The sequence below is a fragment of the Acomys minous genome (assembly GCF_964271855.1).
Source record: "Acomys minous genome assembly, chromosome: 17".
In the NCBI taxonomy this organism is placed as follows: Eukaryota; Metazoa; Chordata; class Mammalia; order Rodentia; family Muridae; genus Acomys; species Acomys minous.
The window spans coordinates 43,443,112-43,463,026 of record NC_140500.1 but is presented as its reverse complement, the minus strand read 5'-3'; the positions used below and the strand labels follow the sequence as shown (position 1 = coordinate 43,463,026).

Genomic DNA, 19,915 nt, shown 5'->3' with positions numbered 1-19,915 from the left:
AGAATATGTGATGCCTCCATGTAGTAATAAAGTCGACTGTTGTTAAGTCAGGCGCCATCTGTACTGCACTATGCCCCACACACAGTGAAAGAGCTTGCATGTGCACATAAAAATAAACGATGGAGTGGGTAAATCAACACACAAAATAGCAACTCTCTCCTGCAGAAGAATTCCAGATGATACTCACAGAAACAATGGATGAGCAGATGTATAAGGGCACGGTGGTGAATGCGTGTGACCCTAGGAAGCAGAGGCAAGAGGGTCACAAGGCTAGCCTGGGCTGCAGGAAATTAGAGAGCAAGAGTGAGAGAACACTGAATGTAATTACTGGAGGAAGATCTAACCAGTGAGCGCTAAAATGAGGAATTGTGAAAGTTCATCGAAGTGGGATGCTTCTGTGGTTTTAAAGAGTCTTCTCCAAAACTCGTAGGGGAGAAGAATAACTTTTCTGGAGAATATTGACAGTCACCGCTTTGTCCAGATGGCCAAGGTTGGCACACGTCACCATCCTGTGACCAGTTCTCTTCCCGATCTGTAAAAGTTCATTTAATCATGAAAACATCAGACTCCCACACTGGAGGGGGGAGGGTGTTTTCAGACTCATCAACCAGTGCTCCGCAAAGGTAGCTGATCTCTCAGCTCTCCATGTCAAGCGCAGGCATAAAGCAAATGATTTTTTTTAGATTACAAAAATTTAATAAAGCTGTCCATGTTCTTTCCTATTTTTATTTATTTATTTATTTTGTTTTTTGAGACAGGGTTTCTCTGTGTAGCCTTGGCTGTCCTGAACTTACTTTGTAGATGAGGCTGGCCTCGAACTCACAGTGATCCACTTGCCTCTGCCTCCCAGAGTGCTGGGATTACAGGCGTGTGCCACCTCGCCTGGTTTTCTTTTCCACTTTTTTTTTTATGAGATAGTTAACTGAACAGCACCTGGTTACAATTACTTTATTTAGTTAGAACATTATTATTTTATGTGCTGAAGTGTTGGGCTCTTGCCTCTTTTAAGTGTAGCTTGCTTCTGTTGTTAGAGGGACAGTCGGCGTTTGCCAGTCCTCAGTGCAGATAGCCACGTGCACCCAGTGCCTTCCAGCTATTGTCTGTAACTGCCCACGTCATCCTCTAATTCCTGCTGTAGCCAGTGAACTTTCTGTAAAATGGGACAGGCATGGGACATTTTCTCTGGAGTCTCTCACCTGAGGAGAGCCTAGACAAAGAGGAGGCAGGTTAGCGGAGGCTGTGGCTGTTCCTGTGCCTGTCTTGACAAGGATGGTTTGTGTCAGCTTGGACAAGACATTTGACCTGAAGCTGTGTGTGCACTGAGCAGGAATAGGGTGGGGGCCCACTGTCGTTATGGAAACCAAGGATGATCTTAGAACAGTTCCTCAGATGACATTTGTTACCTTGTTTTATTTTGTTGTTTTGTTTTTTGTTTTGGGGGGAGGTGTTTTTGTTTTTGTTGTTGTTGTTGTTGTTTTTGGTCTTTTTGTTATTTTGTCTTTTTTTTTTTTCCCAGAGCTGAGGACCGAACCCAGGGCGTTACGCTTGCTAGGCAAGCGCTCTACCACTAAGCTAAATTCCCCAAAGCCCCTCAGATGACATTTGTATAAAGAAATCTGTGTTTGGGTTGGGAGAAAAATGAGGGGGAGGCATGGAAAGAATGTAGGCCAGAGGAAGGGTGGGGAGAGGTGTGGAGCAACCACTTCCGGGCGTGGCATTGCTGTTACATCCTTGAACTCACATCAGTGGAGTCAGAGAGGTGGTCAGGTGTGAGGTAGACACTGGGTAGGTGTCCATGCACCTGTAGACAAGCTCTCACCTGTGCTCCAGTAGCGCAGCTGAGTGAAGCTCAGTAGGTCATAAACAAAAAATCATGAAAGGATGAGGAGGACTGGTGGACAGAGAGGGTAGTGGGTGAAGTGATGGAAATACATTATGTACCTATATTAAATGTCATAATGAAACCCCATATTGTGTATAAGTAATATATGCTAACAGCATTAAAAATGGCTGGCTGTGTGGAGCGTGCCTTTAAGCCCAGGGCTTGGGAGGTAGAGGTCAGTAGTTCTTTATAAGTTTGAAGCCAGCCAAGGCTGCATAGTGAGATCCTGTCTCAAAACAAAACTAAACTAAACAAAAATAGTATAAAACAGAACCACTTAGGATGAAGAGGCAGGGAATTCATTGGTGTTCTTAGAGATATGAATATCTGTCAGCAGAGGCTTGAGAGGGAGGGGGTGATGCACAGATCCACATGGCAGAAGAATGATATTCTGTGTGGTAGGCATATTAGCTTTCCTTCTAGACTTTGAGTCTTATAAGCTTCCTATAGCTGAGCCTGTCTCTGTTCTATAGTCAGTATTAAAGTGTATTTAAAATAAACATGAGGCTGGCAAGATGGCTCAGTGGGTAGAGGTACTTGCTACCAGGCCTGGTAAGCTGAGTGCAATCTCTGGGACCCACAGGGTAGAAAGAAAGAACCAGTTCCCAGGACTGGAGAGATGACTCAGAGGTTAAGACTCTTCCAAAGGTCCTGAGTTCAATTCCCAGCAACCACATGGTGGTTCACAACCATCTATAATGAGATCTGGTGCCCTCCTCTCGTATGCAGGCAGAACACTGCATACATAATAAATAAATCAATCTTTTTGTTGTCTTTGTTTTGTTTTTCACTTCATTTTTCTTTTTCCTCCTTGTTTTTTGTTTGTTTGGTTGGTTGGTTGGTTTTTCAAGACAGGGTCTCTCTGTGTAGCCTTGGCTGACCTAGACTCACTTTGTAGACCCAGCTGGCCTCGAACTCACAGCGATCCGCCTGCCTCTGCCTCCCAAGTGCTGGGATTAAAGGCGTGTGCCACCACCGCCCGGCTGTTTGTTTGTTTTGAGACAGGATTTTTCTGGGCAACCTTGGCTGTCCTGGACTCACTTTGTAGACCAGGCTGGCCTTGAACTCACCAAGATCTGCCCACTTCTGCTATCTGATTGGTGGGATTACAGGCGTATGCCACGTGTCCAGACAAATAAATCTAGAAAAAAAGAAAGAAAGAAAGAAAGAAAGAAAGAAAGAAAGAAAGAAAGAAACCCTAGCAGGGTGTGGTGGTGTATGCCCTTAATCCCAGCACTCAGGAGGCAGAGGCAGGCGGATCTTTGTGAGTGTGAGGCTGGCCTGGTCTACAAAGGTAGTCCAGGACAGCCAAGGCTACACAGAGAAACCCTGTCTCAAAAAACCAAACCAAAACAAAAAGAAAAGAAAAGAAAAGAAAAGAAAAGAAAAGAAAAGAAAAGAAAGAACCAACTTCCACAAGTTGCCCTCTGAGGGACTAGAGAGATGGCTCAGAGGTTAAGACCACTGTCTGCTCTTCCAGAGGTCCTGAGTTCAATTCCTGACAACCACATGGTGGCTCACAACCATCTATATTGTGATCTGATGCCCTCTTCTGGCATGCAGGTGTACATTAATAAATGAATAAAAATCTAAAGGAAAAAAAAACACAAACAAGTTGCCCTCTGACCTCCACACATGTGCCATGACATTATGTGCACATAACACTAAATTAAATAAATAAAAAACAAAAATAGATTAAAATGGGGCTAAAGAGATGGCTCAGCCATGAAGAGCACTCGGGTTGGATTGCCAGCACTGCATGGCAGCTCATAACCATCTGTCACTTTAGTTCCTGTGGATCCAATGCCTTTCTTTTACCCCCATGGGCACCAGACACACAAGTAGTACATACATACAGGCAAAATACCCATATGCATAAAACAAGTAAAGTAAAATTTTAAAGCAATGGTGAAGTTTTCATTCGCATTTTAAATAGTTGTAGTGGCTCTGGGACAGTGTAACAGGAGCACTGTCCCAGACTCTTGGATTTCAGCAGCAACTACATTCTGGCTCCCATTGGGGCTTCTATTCTAATGGACAGAGGAAGCAATTTAAGAAAAGGCCACTAAGGCCGGGTGTGGTGGCGCACGCCTTTAATCCCAGCACTCGGGAGGCAGAGGCAGGCAGATCGATGTGAGTTCGAGGCCAGCCTGGTCTACAAAGCGAGTCCAGGACAGCCAAGGCTAACACAGAGAGACCCTGTCTCGAAAAACCAAAAGAAAAAAGAAAAAAAGAAAGAAGAAAAGGCTGCAGGTGATGAGAGGTAGATAAAGGAGGGAAGTCATGGGGTGTGATGAGGGGGGAAAGAAGAGGGGACTCTTGGCAGGGCTTTCTGAGAAGGGCTCGAATCAGAGCTGGGAGTCTGAGGTCAGTGAGTGCACAGTTCTGCCAGGCAGGCATTAGGGAAGCCCAGAGTGGCTTGTGTTTTGTTTGTGTAGGTTTTTTTTTTTTTGTCAACTTAACACAAGCTAGTTGTCTGGGAAGAGGAACTTGAATTGAGAAAATACCCCCACCACGTTGGCCTGTGGGGTAGTTTTCTTGACTGATGTGGAGGGGGCACATCACCTGGGCAGGCGGTCCTGAGGTAGAAGAAAGCGAATAAAGAGGGTCTGGGTTCAGTCCGTGCATGCTCTTTGGTTGGTGGTTCAGTCTCTGTGAGCCTCCATGGACCCAGGTTACTCTGCTGGTCTTCTTGTGGTGTCCTTGACCCCTCTGGCTCCTTCTATCCTTCCTCCCACTCTTCCTTAGCACTCCTCTAGCTGGGCCCTTTGCTTGGCTTTGGGTCTCTGCGTCTGTCTCCATCAGCTGCCAGATGAAGCCTCTCAGAAGACAGTTATGCTAGACTCCTGTCTATAAGCATAGCAGAATATCATTAATAGTAACACGGGGTTGGCCCTCTCCTGTGGGCCCGCTCAAGCAGGGCCAGTCATTGGTTTGCCGTTGCCTCAATCTCTGCCCCATCTTTATCCTATATACTTCTTGTAGACGAGTCACATTTTATATATGTGACATTGTGTCTCCTCTCTCCTCTGGGAGTCCCACCTGGCTATAGGAGGTGCCTACTTTATGCTCCTTAACACCAGTTGCTTGGAGTCTCATCTAGGGTCACCCCCATAGACTCCCAGGACTCTCCATGTGGGTCCCCTGGGGCTGTCTCTGACTGTTACCTGCCACTGGTGCACTTCCCCTAGTTTAGTCCTGCTGTGACTTGAGATGCCAAGGTGCATTGGTACCACTTGGGGGGGGGGCCTCCCTTTCTCTGGGAGGAGGGGCAATGAGAGGAGGAGAGTGTGGGGGTGGGCATGGGAAGAGAGGAGGGTGGGGGCTGAGATCAGGATGTAAAATGATTAAATAAATAACTAAATAAATGGAGAAGGGGGGGGGGAGTGAATTGAAGCCAGTTGCCGTGGTGCATGCCTTTGATCCCAGCACTCAGGGATGCAGAGACAGGCTGATCTCTGTGAGTTTGAGGCCAGCCTGGTCTATAAAGTGAGTCCGGGACAGCCAAGGCTACACAGAGAAACCCTGTCTCCTGGTCTCGAAAAACAAAATAAACAAACAGAAAGAAAGAAAAAAAGAAAGAAAGAAAAAGAAAGCTTGAGTTCCTGCCTGGCTTTCCTTGATAATGGACCACTACTTGAAAGTGTGAGCCAAATAAACCCTTTCCGCCCTAGATTGCTTTTGGTCTCGGTCTTTATCAAGTGTCCTCTTGGGGCCTCTTCTCAAGCCCAAGGCAAGGTGCAAACGTGTGCACAGGAACAGACCTTAGTGTCATGGGTGAAATCACAGTCCATTGCACTGCTCCCGTGGTCTGTGTCTGGAGCCGATGCTCCATAGAGCACATGTGGTTACTATCAGTGTGGATGGAGAGGACCCTGCCAAAACTGCCAACCAAGCGACGACCTCAGGGACAGCTACAGAACTTGTGGAACGCCCTACCCATCAACTGCTGAGCAAACATGTGTCACAAATCTACAGGGAACATTCACAGAGCTACGCCATATGCTGGGCCATAAAACAAGTCTTGGTAAATTGAACGCATGCAGAGAATGCTCCCCGGCTACAAGGGGATTAAATGAGAAATGGATGCAAAACAGTCTAGTAACTTCCAAATACTTAGTAATTAAGTACAACAGTTGGAAATCCCCACCGGATCAACATGAAATCGCCTGCAAGCTAAGAGCTAAGAGACCTCATGGCTTTCTGTGAGGAATGGGTTAGATTAAAGCAGAGATGGAAGATGTCACCGATTCCTGGGGGACCATTGTAGTGCCTTGGAGAGGAGGAGAAATGGGCGAATCCGTCAGTTTTGAATGTAGCTAGTCAGATTTTAACACACACACACACACACACACACACACACACACACACACACACACAGCTGGAGCAAGATGAACTTGAAAGAGAGCCAGCAAGTTCCCGATAACCAGGCTGTTTATGACTAAGCTCCACTGTACTTTTAGCACATTTCTTTCTCTCTCTTTTCTTTTTTGAAGACTATTTTTTGGTTTTGCTTGTTTGTTTGTTTAATTTAATTTATTTATTACATATACAGTGTTCTACCTGCATATAACTCCTGCAGGCCAGAATAGGACACCAGATCTCATTATAGATAGTTATGAGCCACCATGTAGTTGCTGGGAATTGAACTCAGGACCTTTGGAAGAGCACCCAGTGCTCTTAACCTCTGAGCCATCTCTCCAGCCCTATTTTTTGTTTTGTTTTGGTTTTGTTTGTTTGTTTTTTGTGTTGATTTGGTTTGGTTTGGTTTTTTGAGACAGGGTTTCTCTATATACTTGCCCTGGCTGTCCTGGACTTGCTTTGTAGACCAGGCTGGCCTAGAACTCACAGCGATCTGCCTGCCTCTGCCTCCCTCCCAAGTGCTGGGATTAAAGGTATGCGCCGCAAGCCACAACGCCCGGCTGAAGACTTATTTACATGTGTTTCTGTGTCTGTGTGAGTGATGCCACATGTGTGCAGGTGCCCACACAGGCCAGAAAGGGCCATCAGCTCCCCTGCAGCTGAATTGACAGGAGGTTGTGAACCCCCCCAACTTGAGTGCTAGCAACTGAGCTCAGGTTCTTCGGGAGAGCAGGACGTGCCCTTACCTGCTGAGCGATCTCTCCTGCACCTTTACAGCACTTTTCTGAGCAGTGTTCTCAGTTCAGTGAAATAAACATTTATGGAAATCTTCGTAGGTGCCAGACATGACCCCGATGTAAAAAGAACTTTTAGTCTCCTGGTCACTTGTTGTCTGGAAAGCTTACTGCCTTCTTCGGCTCACCTAGGCCTAGTCCTGGAAGCTTCTAGCTTCCATACAATCTAACCTAGGCCTAGAACATTTTCAGCCTCTCCTCTGAGACTTACTGCTTAATAAGCTCAGCCGTTCTTGTTCTTCCTGAGCTCTGAGCTGGCTGGTTCAACTCAGCTGTTCTGGCTCAAATGCCTCTCCCAGCTGACTAATTTAAACTGGCTTTTCTCTTGGCTGCTGAACTCCTCTGCTTGGCCTCAAACTAACTACAACAATTTGGTCTAATTTTCTGGCTCTTTCGGTCTTTACCTGAGTTCTCTCTCTGCAGCCTGTCTCTCTATTACTGTTCCAGTAAAACTGCCTCCTCCCGCTCTCTGCTTTGCCCCTTAATTAGCAGCCCTTTCCTGTCTCATCTTGTGACAGTTGAGCGTATCCTCTTCTGTCAGTTCTTTCTTGGATTTATTGGGGGTTTTTTTTTCTGGATGCTTCTGTCTCCTGGATTAAAGGCATATTTATATTCCAGCCGGATCACACAGACCTAGAAGGTCTTTGGACCTTTCCCTACTCCTTCCCAACTAAATAAATAAACAACACCATAATTCAAATAAACATATGTATATATTTATAAATATATAAAATATAAATGTGTATGTATGTATTTATTTATTTATTTATTTATTTATTCTCTTGTAGTCCTGGCTGTCCTTGACTCTCTTTGTAGATCAGGCTATCCTCAAACTCAGAGATCCTCCTGCCTCTGCTCCTGAGTGCTGGGATTAAAGGCGTGTGCCACCATGCCTGGCTAAAAATATATTTTTTTTTTAAAAGAGAAATGCTCCCAGCACTGGGGAGGCAGAGGCAGGTGGATCTCTGAGTTCAAGGCCAGGCTGGTCTACAAAGAGAGTTCCAGGACAGCCAAGACTACACAAAAAAAAACCCTGACTCAAGAAACCAGAGAGAGAGAGAGAGAGAGAGAGAGAGAGAGAGAGAGAGAGAGATGCTATCAATTATTAGCATTATTACCAAGACCAAAAATGAACAAATGAAATATAGTTTCGTCTACAACAGTAAACAAATTTATGAAATGATAAGATGTTGTATAAATAAAAATGCTACCTACCTCATTATCATCCAGGCTGGGCATGGTGGTACACTTGAGAGGCAGAGGCCAGAGGATCTCAAATTCAAGGCTGTCATGGGCTCAGCAGTGAGATCTTTTGCTAAAAACTAAAACCACAATCGAATAGAAAAACACTCATGTTCGAACGGGTTCTGACCCAGCGTATCAGCTTTTCTCTTGAGGGCCACTCCTTCGCGGCCTGGTACCTCCCACCTCATCTTTCTTTCTGGGCCCCTTCCTCCCACCTAATTTCTTTCTTTTTCTTTTCTTTTTTTTGTTTTGTTTTGATGAGGTTTGATAACTGCATTTTTTGTTGTTGTTAAAGAAAGTATTAATAATATAACAACGATTAAAGGCCAGAGAAAACAGTGAGTCTTGTCAGTAAACTTCAATTTACTAGTAGATTTCTGCAAGACCCAGTAGCTCATTAAAGTATTGGTAGAATATGCCTAAAATGGGTCTTGCTCTGTAACCAAGAATAACAAGAACTTCTCCAAGAGTTGAAATGCCTTTCTCCCCCTCTCTAATTCCGAAGTTTTAACTTAGATTTTTTTTTAAAAAAAACACTACACAGTGTCATGTTCCCTTAAACACTCCTGGCAAACAATTTGATCTTATTCTAGGATTATTTGTCCCACTCCAGCGATCATTATTTGACACATAAGCTTAGAATACTTTTTTGTACTTCAGTTTTTATTCCCTGTGAGGAGAGAAAATATAGCTTTGCCCTCACTCCTCTTAGGTCTGTGGTCAAGACAGAGTCCTGAAACAGGAGAGTAATAAGAGAAGGCAGTGCATCAACACATGACACATGCGTTACACAGGAGAACACACAGGGTCCCGGGGCAGGAGACCAACTTATTTAATTATCTAACAAGAAAGATAAATATCATTGCATTATTTGTCTGAGTCACTGTGCTATTGCTGTGTAGAGACACCATGACCAAGGCAACTCTTTTTTTTTTTTTAAGATGTATTTATTATATATGCAGTTCTCTGCCTGCATGTACACCTGCATTCCAGAAGAGGGCATCAGATCACATTATATATGGTTGTGAACCACCATGTGGTTGCTGGGAATTGAACTCAGGACCTCTGGGGAAAAAAGCAGGCAGTGCTCTTAACTGCTGAGCCATCACACATACACACGCCCAGCCACCCCCACCCCCCAGCCCCCTCCACCCCCCCCCAAGGCAACTCTTATCAGAGAGAGCATTTAATTAGGATCTGGCTTACAGTTTCAGAGATTTGTCCCATTGTCACCATGGCTGGGAGCCTGGCAGCAGGCTTGGTGCAGGAGAAGTGGTTGAGAGCTACCTCCTGATGCTCAGACAGAGAAAGAGAGACTAGATCTGGCTTGGGCTTTTGAAACATCAAAGCCCAGCCCCAGTGATACACTTCCTCCAACCAGGCCACACCTCATAATCCTTCTAATCCTTTCAAGTAGTGCCACTCCCTGGTGATTAAACTCTCAAATCTATGGGCTTCTGGGGGCCACTCTTGTTTTTGTTTTGCTTTTTTGTTTTTAGAGACAGGGTTTCTCTGTGTAGCCTTTAACTACCTTGGAGTCACTTTGTAGGCCAGACTGGCTTTGAACTCACAGCAATCCACCTGCCTCTGCCTCAGAGTGCTGGGATTAAAGGCATGCATCACCCCCCCCCCACCTTGGAGACTACTTTTATTCAAACCACCACCACATTATTTATTTAGTTGGTTAGTTTGTGTGTGTGTGTGTGTGTGTGTGTATGTGTGTGTGTGTGTGTGTGTGTACATGTGCCATGGCTTGAATGCGGCGATCTGAGGACAGCTTGCAGGTCTTGGTTCTCTCTTTCCAATTTCTGGGTCTCTAGGCTCAAACTCAGGTCATCAGGCTTCCAGAAAGTGCCTTTACCCACCGAGTAACACTGCCAGCCCTTTGAGAATAATAAATTTCAAAGGCATGACAAGACAAAGGAAAACAGCTGCAGGCTTCCAGGGGAATTCTGGGAAGGGCAGTGTCAGGGAAAGGCTGCTTGAAAAAAAAAAGTTTGCAGATTCCCAGTTTCTGAGCTGCTGAGGGTCGTAGAGGAGAATGTACATCCTCTGGTAGGGACTGGTGCGGAAGCTCAGAGGGGCCTCAGTTTTGGTGAGTCTCTGTCCTGTTTCTCGGAAACCAGAGAGCAGGCAGATGGCTCCCCTGGGTCCTGTCCTCCTCTGACTAGGTCTTCATATTTGCAGCAGGTGCGTTCTGCTTTCCTGCCCAAGAAAGACGTGATGAGCAGGACATGAGCCCCCTGGGATGGCCTTGGGGACGCATGAGACAGCAGGCTCCTGATGATTACGATGCACATTTTGTATCATAATAATAATTCGTGGAGAGTTTACCCTTGCTCCACTAGGACTGGAGATTTCTTAATGATGTCTACAGATGTGACAGGTTTTAACTTTCCATAGGAAATAAGGAAGAATAGGGAGAATGTGTGGTATTATTTGTTTGTTTGTTTGTTTGCTTGTTTTGAGACAGGGTTTCTCTGTGTAGCTCTAGCTGTCCTGGAACTACCTCTGTAGACCAGAACTAGCCTTGAACTCAGAGATCCACCAGCTTCTGCCTCCAGAGTGCTGGGATTAAAGATGTGTGCCATATTCAGAATTACAATGAATTCTGAAACTGAGTCAGAAACCTTTTTTTTTTCTTTTATTAATGATAGATATCTGGGTTTGGGGGGCAGGGGAGGTTGTTTCTGGTTTGGTTTGGTTTGGTTTTTCAAGACAGGGTTTCTCTGTGTAACAGCTCTGGCTGTCCTGGCCTCGAACTCACAAAGCTCCACCTGCCTCTGCCTCCCAAGTGCTGGGATGAAAGGCCTGTGGTGCCGCCACCATCTGGTGAGAGCTGTTATTTTTAATTATATACACTGATCTATAAAATCTGCTCTTCTAGTAGATAACAAGAGAGGAGCCTGAGGCTAATCGAATAGGCATTGAAGTAACTCCAGACTGAAGTCTCTGTGAAACTCAATTGTACGGTACCCTTGTTCACCCTGTTAGATAAATACCTATTAGGCTACTCAGCTCCCCAAAATCAGACATGAGTGACTGATTCCTTAAACAACAGAAATACGTCTTCCCACAGTTCTGATTGGGAAAAATTCGAGCCTTGGATGCCAGTGGGACCAGGCGAAGGTTCTCTCCTTGGCATCATCATGTCCTAATGGGGCAGGAAAGAGGGGCTCTTTCTGGGGCCTGCTGTCAACACAGCACTAGTGCGTTATGACGCCATCCTGTGATCTCAGTTAGTCCCAATGATTCTCCAAAGCCATAGCTCCAAATGCTGTCATTTCAGATGTCACGGCTTCATTGTGTGGATCTGGACACAGACTCACACACACACACGTTAGTTCATAACGTGTATGGTCACAGTGAGAGTTAGTTAGACCTTTCCTTGGTTTAGTTGTTCCTTAGGTTGGGGAACAATGACAAAAAAAAAACCGAGGCAAATGGCATTATTGCTAACTCAGGCTTTAAAGTCTTACTCCAGAGCTGGGCGTGGTGATGTACGCCTTTAATCCCAGCACTCGGGAGGCAGAGGCTGGCAGATCACTGTGAGTTCAAGGCCAACCTGGTCTACAAAGCTAGTCCAGGGCAGCCAAGGCTACACAGAAAAACCCAGTCTCGAAAAAAAACAAAATAAAACAGGCCATAGCCCTGGAAGCTGCAGGTGGAGTGGGGGTGGGGCACAGGGGACACTCCTTTGCTTGGGAAGGCTAGGGGAAGGATGTGTAGCAAGCCTGGTAGGATTCTAACAGTAGAAGCCTATGGGTTTATTTTGTTTTGTTTTGTTTAACTCAGAGCAAGAATATTCCAGGACATCCAAAAATGACACAAAATGACACTTTCAATGTCCTTACATGAAGTTTGGAGCCTTGTTCATTTACAAATTGTCAGTGCTGCTCATAGGATACAACTGCAGGACCAGCTAGCTGCAACAGAGCCTAAAGTATGTACTCTCTGGCCCCCTACAGGAGAAGTTTGTCAAGCCCTGATCTGCAAATAGAGACAGCCAATAGGCTGCCTTTTCTATTCCCAAATCTAACATCGCCTTAGAAAGACACAGAGCAGTCTCCTGAGATAGTCCTCAACCCCAGACCTTGGGGTAGGCCTGAAGAGTGTCCTTGGCTGACACTTACCCTCAGGTGAAAGGAGAAGAGCTAATAGCAGTGGTGCCTGTTGTAGGAGCCAACATTGGTCAGCATCAGTGGCGGTTTTTCCTGTTGAGCCACTTCCCTTGTTTCTAACCTGTTTTTGCTTTGCCCCCTCCCCTCTCCCTGCTCCTTGTACACAAAGGTGATCTTAAAGGATGTGGACTCACTTCTCTATGTGGACACTGATGTCCTCTTTCTGAGGCCCGTGGATGACATCTGGAAGCTTCTGAGGCAGTTTAACTCCACCCAGCTTGCCGCCATGGCCCCAGAGCATGAGATCCCCAAGATTGGCTGGTACAGCCGCTTCGCCCGGCATCCCTTCTACGGCTCTGCAGGGGTCAACTCAGGGGTCATGCTCATGAACTTGACTCGCATAAGAAGTACACAGTTCAAGGTAAGGAAAAGCTTGAAAATGCCTTTAGTGGTAGCACACGCCTTTAGTCCCAGCACTCAGGAGGCAGAGGCAGGCACTGTGTGTGGAGAGAACAGCAGAAGAAATACAATTTTATTTTTTTTTTAAAGATTTATTGATTATTTATACAGTGGTCTACATGTACACCTCAGGCCAGAAGAGGACATCAGGTTACATCATAGATGGCTGTGAGCCACCATGTGGTTGCTGGGAATTGAACCTCTGGAAGAGCAATCAGTGCTCTTAATCTCCGAGCCATCTCTCCAGCCCAAGAAATACACTTTTAACTTTTATCTTAACGTGCTGGTTGAATGCTTCATTTGTGAGTGTGTTACTTTTAGCTTACAGGTAAATAACAAGGATGGGAGCCAGGTACAGTGGCACACAGCTATAACCACAGCTTTTGGGAGGTGAATGCACGGGCCCCACTCTGAAGGCCAGCCTGGGATATAGTGCAAGACGTTGTCCAAGAACAAGGCAAGAAAAGCAGTTTTCCGTGAAATGCCTTGATCAGTGTTTTGTTTCTTCACAGATATAAAATACTTCTAAGACAATTTTTTTTTAAAGAACAAAACTAATAAAGAGGTATCATTTCAGCTCAGTTCTTGAAATCATAGGCTTGAGCTGGAGAGAAGTCTTGGGTGGGTGGGTGCACGCCGTTTGGATGCCCAGGACCCAGTAAAAGCTGGATGCAGTAGCACAATTGCCTGCAACCCTAGCCTTCTGAAGGTCCAGACAGGAGCGATGCTGTGGGTTACAGGTCAGCTAGCCTGCCGTAAGCAACAAAGAGACCCTGTCTCGAACAAGGTGGAAAAGGCAGGACCGGATATCAGAACACTGTCATCTCATCCCCCATATGTGTGCTGTGACATGTGTGTGCTTGCATGTGTACACACCAACAGGAAGCCTCACATATCTCTCGCACCTCAAAAACAGAAAGGAAAGGGCTGATGAGAGGCCTCAGCAGGTAAAGGGGCGGTCCACCTGACATTGCAAGCCTGATGACCCAAGTTCCATCTCCAAAACCCACAGAAAGGTAGAAAGAGAAAACCAATTACATGAAGCTGTCCCGTGACCTCCACATGACCCCCGTGGCACATGTTCTCTCTCTCTCTCTCACACACACACACACACACACACACACGCACACGCACACGTACACGCACATGCATATGCACATGCACACGAATATTTTTTAAAGGTAAAGAAAAGAAAACCATAGGGCCCTCTCTTCCAATTTCTGGCCCACCCTGCATCCATCCATACCGACATCCCCCAAACCTCTACCCACCACCCACCACATTCGCTTTGCTTGGTTCTGTGCCCAGAGTAGCAGGACCACACCTGCATTTGCTCTGTGTCTAGGATAAAGGAAAGTGGTCCCCGTTTCCACGGGGCAAGGTACACTTGCTCTGCCTCTACTGCTCTCATGGTCCTCTCTCTTCCAGAACAGCCTGATTCCCACAGGCCTGGCTTGGGAGGACATGCTGCTCCCACTGTACCAGAAGTATAAGAATGCCATCACGTGGGGAGACCAGGATTTATTAAATATCATTTTTTATTTCAACCCAGGTAAGTGCTCTTTCCAGAATGCCACTGTGTAGGAGTACGCCCACCTCGTTTCACTGGGAACATTCCAGGCCTAGGCTGCTATTGACAGACCTCCAGAGTGCACAGAGAGGCCTGTGTTCCTCTGGCCCACCCTTATATCTGGCCCCTGGGTATCTGCGGAGGCGGGCCCTCAGCCGCTGGCACAAAAGGCCAAATGTGAAATCCTCCAATGCTGCACTCTAGTTTTTAGAGAGTGTCTTTGCAGTCTTGCCACACCGTCCTTCCCAGAAGGGCTGTGCAAAGTGACACAGGACACAAAACCAGCTAAGAATAGTTTCATCTCAGCACAGGATCCTCAATGTGGAACAACCACTTGATGAAGGGAAATAGTTCTGAAACTTTAAAAGTCACCTGTCCAGCCGGGCGTGGTGGCGCACACCTTTAATCCCAGCACTCGGGAGGCAAAGGCAGGCGGATCGCTGTGAGTTCAAGGCCAGCCTGGTCTACAAAGCGGGTCCAGGACAGCCAAGGCTACACAGAGAGACCCTGTCTCAAAAAACTAAAAAAAAAAAGTCACCCGTCCAGAGTGCAGAGGGCTGAGAATAAGATCCAGGATTCTCAGGGGGCTTGTTTTCCTTAGATAGAGCAAAAGAAAATTTTGTTTGGATGTTGTTAACTTGGTGGTTTGGGGGCAGGGAAGCAGGGAGGATACCCTGGTTGTGCTGGTGATGGTGGGTTTTTTGTTGGTGTTTGGTTTTTTTGTATTTGTTTTTGTTGTTTGTTTCTTTGTTTTGGTCAACTTGACAGAATGGAATTTCAATTGAGAGAAAAAAATGGCTCCTTTGATTGCCCTGTAGGCCACTCTATGGGACATTTTCTTGATCAGTGATTGGCATGGGAGGTCCGCTGTGGGTGGTGCCACTACTGGGCAGATGGTTCTGAGTTGCTGAGCAAGCCAATAAGCTTGCTATGGTCTCTGCCTCCAGGTTCCTGCCCCTACCCTTTGCTAAAAGCTTATTTAATTTCATTAAAATAAAAATCATAGTTTTCTTTGAGAAAAAAAATCTTTGGGAGAAATAAAGTAGTCCCTACCTTGTCCTGTCGGTCCTTCCTTTCCTGAGGCCCATACTGATAAAGATTCTGCCTGTGGTACATGTTGCCCTTAAATTACTTGTTATGGGCCAGACAAAAGAAAAGACCGGGGCAGTAGTGATGTATGCTTTTAATCCCAGCACTCAGGAGGCAGAAGCAGACCGATCTCTGAGTTCGAGGCCAGCCTGGTTTACAGAGTGAGTTCCAGGACAGCCAACATTGCACAAAGAAGCCCTGTCTTGAAAAACAACAAAAGCAAAGGGGAAAAAAAAAAACCTATCTGCTACAAAACCTAATTCTGTATGTCTCTGGATCAAAAAGGATAAAACCCTAGGAAAGTGAGCAAGCAGGCCAGTATGGGTTTGGGAGAGGAACTTCCAGTACTGACTATGTGAGCTGCAGGGAATGTCTTAGCCTGGGGTGGAGAGCTCTAGGGCACCAGGCAGCTATCCTAGCATGGGCATTTTGACTCTATTATTTCTTTCCTTTAAATATGTCACTTTGGGGTGGGGTGCTATAGAGATGACTCCAAGGTTAAAAATGTGCACTGCTCTTGCAAAAGACCTGAGTTCAGTTTCCAGTCACCATATTAGGTAATTTACAATTGCCTGTACCTCCAGCTCCAGGGCCTCTGACACCTCTGTTCTCTTCAGGCACATGTCCTGTATTTTTTGGAGCATAAGATGCACTTTTCCCCCTTGAGAAGTTGGTGGGGGGGAGGCAATTAGGGTGCGCCCAGTCTCCTTATGGAGCTCCTGTCCCTTCCGAGCCCTTCTATTCCCCCAACTCTTCCATAAGACTCCCTGCACTCTGCCCAGAGTTTGTCTGTGAATCTCAGCATCAGCTTCAATCCCCTGCTGGGTGCAGTGTTTCAGAGGACCTCTATGGTAGGCTCCGATCCTGTTCCGTCTCTTCAAACCCTTCTGGTGTCTATTCTATTTGCCCTTCTGAATGAGCATTAAGCATCCTCCCTGGGGTCCTCCTTGTGGCTTAGCTTCTTTAGGTCTGTGGACTGTAGTGTGGTTATCCTGTATTATATGGCTACTATCTGCATATAAGTAAGTATATACTATGTGTGTTTTTCTGGGTCTGGGTTACCTCACTAAGGATGATCATTTCTAGTTCCATCCATTTGCCTGCACGTTTTATGATTTCCTTGTTTTTAATAGCTGAGTAGTATTCCACTGTGTAAATGTACCACAGTTTCTTTATCTATTCTTCTGTTGAGGAACAGCTAGGTTGTTTCCAGATTCTGGCCATTACAAAGAAAGCTACTATGAACATAGTTGCGCAAATGTCCTTGTTTTATGGTGGAGCATCTTTCAGGTATATGCCCAGGAGTTGCATAGCTGGGTCTTGAGGTAGCACTATTACCAGTTTTCTGAGAAAGCACCAGATTGATTTCCAAAGTGGTTGTATTAAGTTTGCATTCCCACCAGCAATGGAGGAGTGTTCCCCTTCCTCCACATCCTCGCCAGCATGTGCTGTCACTTGAGTTTTTGATCTTAGCCATTCTGACAGATGTAAGATGGAATCCCAGAGTTGTTTTAATTTGCATTTCTCTGATGAGTAAGGACATTGAGAAAAAAATGAATTTTTTAAAATGATGCTTTCCCCTCAGTCACACGGCTAAAACTATCTGACATGAGCTTTTCCATCCATATTCCCAATCTAAGGATGAGCCACCTGAAAGACACACTTGCTTTGCCATAAGTCCCTTTAGCTTACTGAGGATTATTTGTGGACACTGTGGTGGCTTGAATAATAATGGCCTCCATAGCCGGATGGTGGTGGCTCACGCCTTTAATCCCAGCACTTGGGAGGCAGAGGCAGGTGGATCGCTGTGAGTTCGAAGCCAGCCTGGTCTACAAAGTGAGTCCAGGACAGCCAAGGCTACACCGAGAGACCCTGTCTCAAAAAACCAAAACCAAAACAAAACAAAACAAAAACAAAAAAGAAAGAAAGAAAGAAAGGCCTCCATAGGCTCATATATTTGAATGGCTCGTCACTAAGAGAGTGGCACTGTTTAAAAGGGTCAGGAGATGTGGCCTTGCTGGATGAAACGTGAGACCAAAGGTGGGCTTTGAAGGTTCAGAAGCCCAAGCCAGGTTCCAGAACCTCTTCCTGCTGCCTGGGATCAAGATGAAGAACTCTCAGCTACTTCTCCAGCACCATGTCTTCCTGCATGCCGCCCTTCTCCTCGCCACGAGGAGGATGCGCTGAACCTCTGAAACTGTAAGCCAGCCCCAGTTTAATGCTTTCTTTTATAAGAGTTGCCATGGTGACAAAGTCTTCACAGCAGTAGAACACTGACTAAGACAGAGGGGATCAGTGAGTAAATAGTATTAGAAATAGCTATATAGTGACAATTCTGGAATTTTGGGCTCTGTAAAACACACACATACATACATACACACACACACACACACACACACACACAGGCACACACACACACACACACACACACACACACACACACACACACAGAAATATAATAAGAGTATGTTTTCATTTTAGTCCCAGATGTGGGGATATGCAGCTGTTCAGACTGTTTGCAGCAGCTGACTATGATTTGCCTCATGCTCTAGCAGAGGTGTGGTTTTGCCAGCTGCAGATAGTTTCTGCGATTAGGTGACATTGAGATTTCTGGGAGTTTTTCAGAGGGTATTTAAATCCTAAAGCACTAGTAGGTGGGGGTGAGGGGGTTGTTGCTAATTTAGGGGGGCTTGTTTGCAGTTTGCTAGTCATGCTCAAAGAAGAAAGAAATTTGATTCATGGGTCTCTCTCTCTCTCTCTCTCTCTCTCTCTCTCTCTCTCTCTCCCTCTCTCTCCCTCTCCTCCTCCTCCCTCTCCTCCTCCTTTTCCTCCTCCTCCTCTTCCTCCTTCTTTCTCTCCTGTCTAGTGATAGGGGTGAAATGGTGGTGGGGAATAAAGAGTGGGAAAAAGAAGAACCCACAAATAGCAAAGACCAGCCACACAGCTTTACACCATAACTTGAGTGCCTTGCCTTTTATTGGGGCTAAACTTAGCTGGGTTTGATGGCCTAGGTGCATCCTTCTGAGGCCCACTGAGCCAAAGATGCTGTTACGTAATTATGGAGTTGTCCTAAATTCTGGTTCTTAGCAGAGCCTAGAAAGTAAACCAAGAGCTCTGGTTTCAGGTCAGTGTTAGGTGAACTACTTGCTGTTCTTTGTGTGGCTGTCTGAACCCATTTTATGCTTTACCCAGGCACTGTATTAAATATTACTTCTTTCTAATGAGCCTCTAAGTTTTTTTATTTTTATTTTTTATTTTTTTGTTTGTTTTTTGGTTTTTTCGAGACAGGGTTTTTCTGTGTAGCCTTGGCTGTCCTGGAATCACTTTGTAGACCAGGCTGGCCTCGAACTTACAGAGATCCACCTGCCTCTGCCTCCCGAGTGCTGGGATTAAAAGCATGTGCCACCACCACCCAGCAAGCCTCTAAACTTTTAATTCAGCCTGGCGCAGCGGTGCACACCCATAATCCCAGCATTGGAAGGCAGAGGCAGGTGGATCTCTGTGAGTAGCCAGAAACCTGCTTACTGAGATGTGCTTAAAAGTCATTAGCTCACAACTGCTGTAAACTTCCTGTCGTAATTAGACCATAAATGTGTGTGGGTGTGCAACTGCCTGGCTAGGTTACACACTGACTCAAGAGGAGGTGACTGAAGCCCATGGGGGCTGTGCAGGCAATTGGTCCCATAGGACATTTCCTAGTTGTGAGTCAATAAGGCTCTTCTAGGGCGAAAGGGTAAACTCACATCATGTGTGTGTTGGGGGGGAGTATGCATGTATGTGTGTGTTCACATATATGCATGCATGTGTATGGGTGTATGCATGTGGAGGTCAGAGGTTGACTTTGGGAGTCTTCCTCAATCACACTCCATCTAATATTTTTGAGTCAGGGTCTTTCACTGAACCTGTTGCTGGTCATTGACCCTGTAGTCTAGTTGGCCAGGAAACCCAAAGGCCCCCTCTTCCTGTCTCCATTTCCCTAGCCCTGGAATTACTGTTGCTGCCCCTGGATTTTATGTGGGGGCTGGGGCTCGAACTCGGGTCTTCTTGCTTGCAAGATGAGCACTTTACCAGTTGAGCCATCTCTTCAGCCCCCAAGCTCATATCTTGACAGATAAGTTTTAGTCATGGGCAAAGTTCAGTAGAAAACAAGCCTGACCAAAACCCAAGGGGATTCAGTGTGATGAATGAGCTTCAGGCTTAGGGATCAAAGCTCAGCTCAGCCACAAGGGACAGGGATGGCCACATGGCTCAGGTGGAGCCAGGCTCTCTAGGGATTTTCCTGGAGCTGCTGCTGAAAACTGCAATGATTCCTTTAGACGTCAGATGCCTCCCGGGTTCTGGCGTCTTTTCTTATGAGATTCCAGTGTCTCTGACAGAATGATGTGTTGGCCCA

The 19,915-nt window shown here is 46.0% G+C and overlaps 1 protein-coding gene across 1 annotated transcript in view; it reads left to right on the top strand.

Annotated features, from left to right (window-relative positions):
- GXYLT2 (glucoside xylosyltransferase 2) overlaps window positions 1-19,915 on the top strand; it is a 92,780-nt gene that overhangs the window by 56,197 nt on the left and 16,668 nt on the right. The window contains exons 4-5 of the mRNA XM_084766610.1: window positions 12,574-12,825; window positions 14,292-14,415. Of these exons, the coding sequence (XP_084622736.1) occupies window positions 12,574-12,825; window positions 14,292-14,415 (376 nt within the window). The remainder of the gene's footprint in view (window positions 1-12,573; window positions 12,826-14,291; window positions 14,416-19,915) is intronic.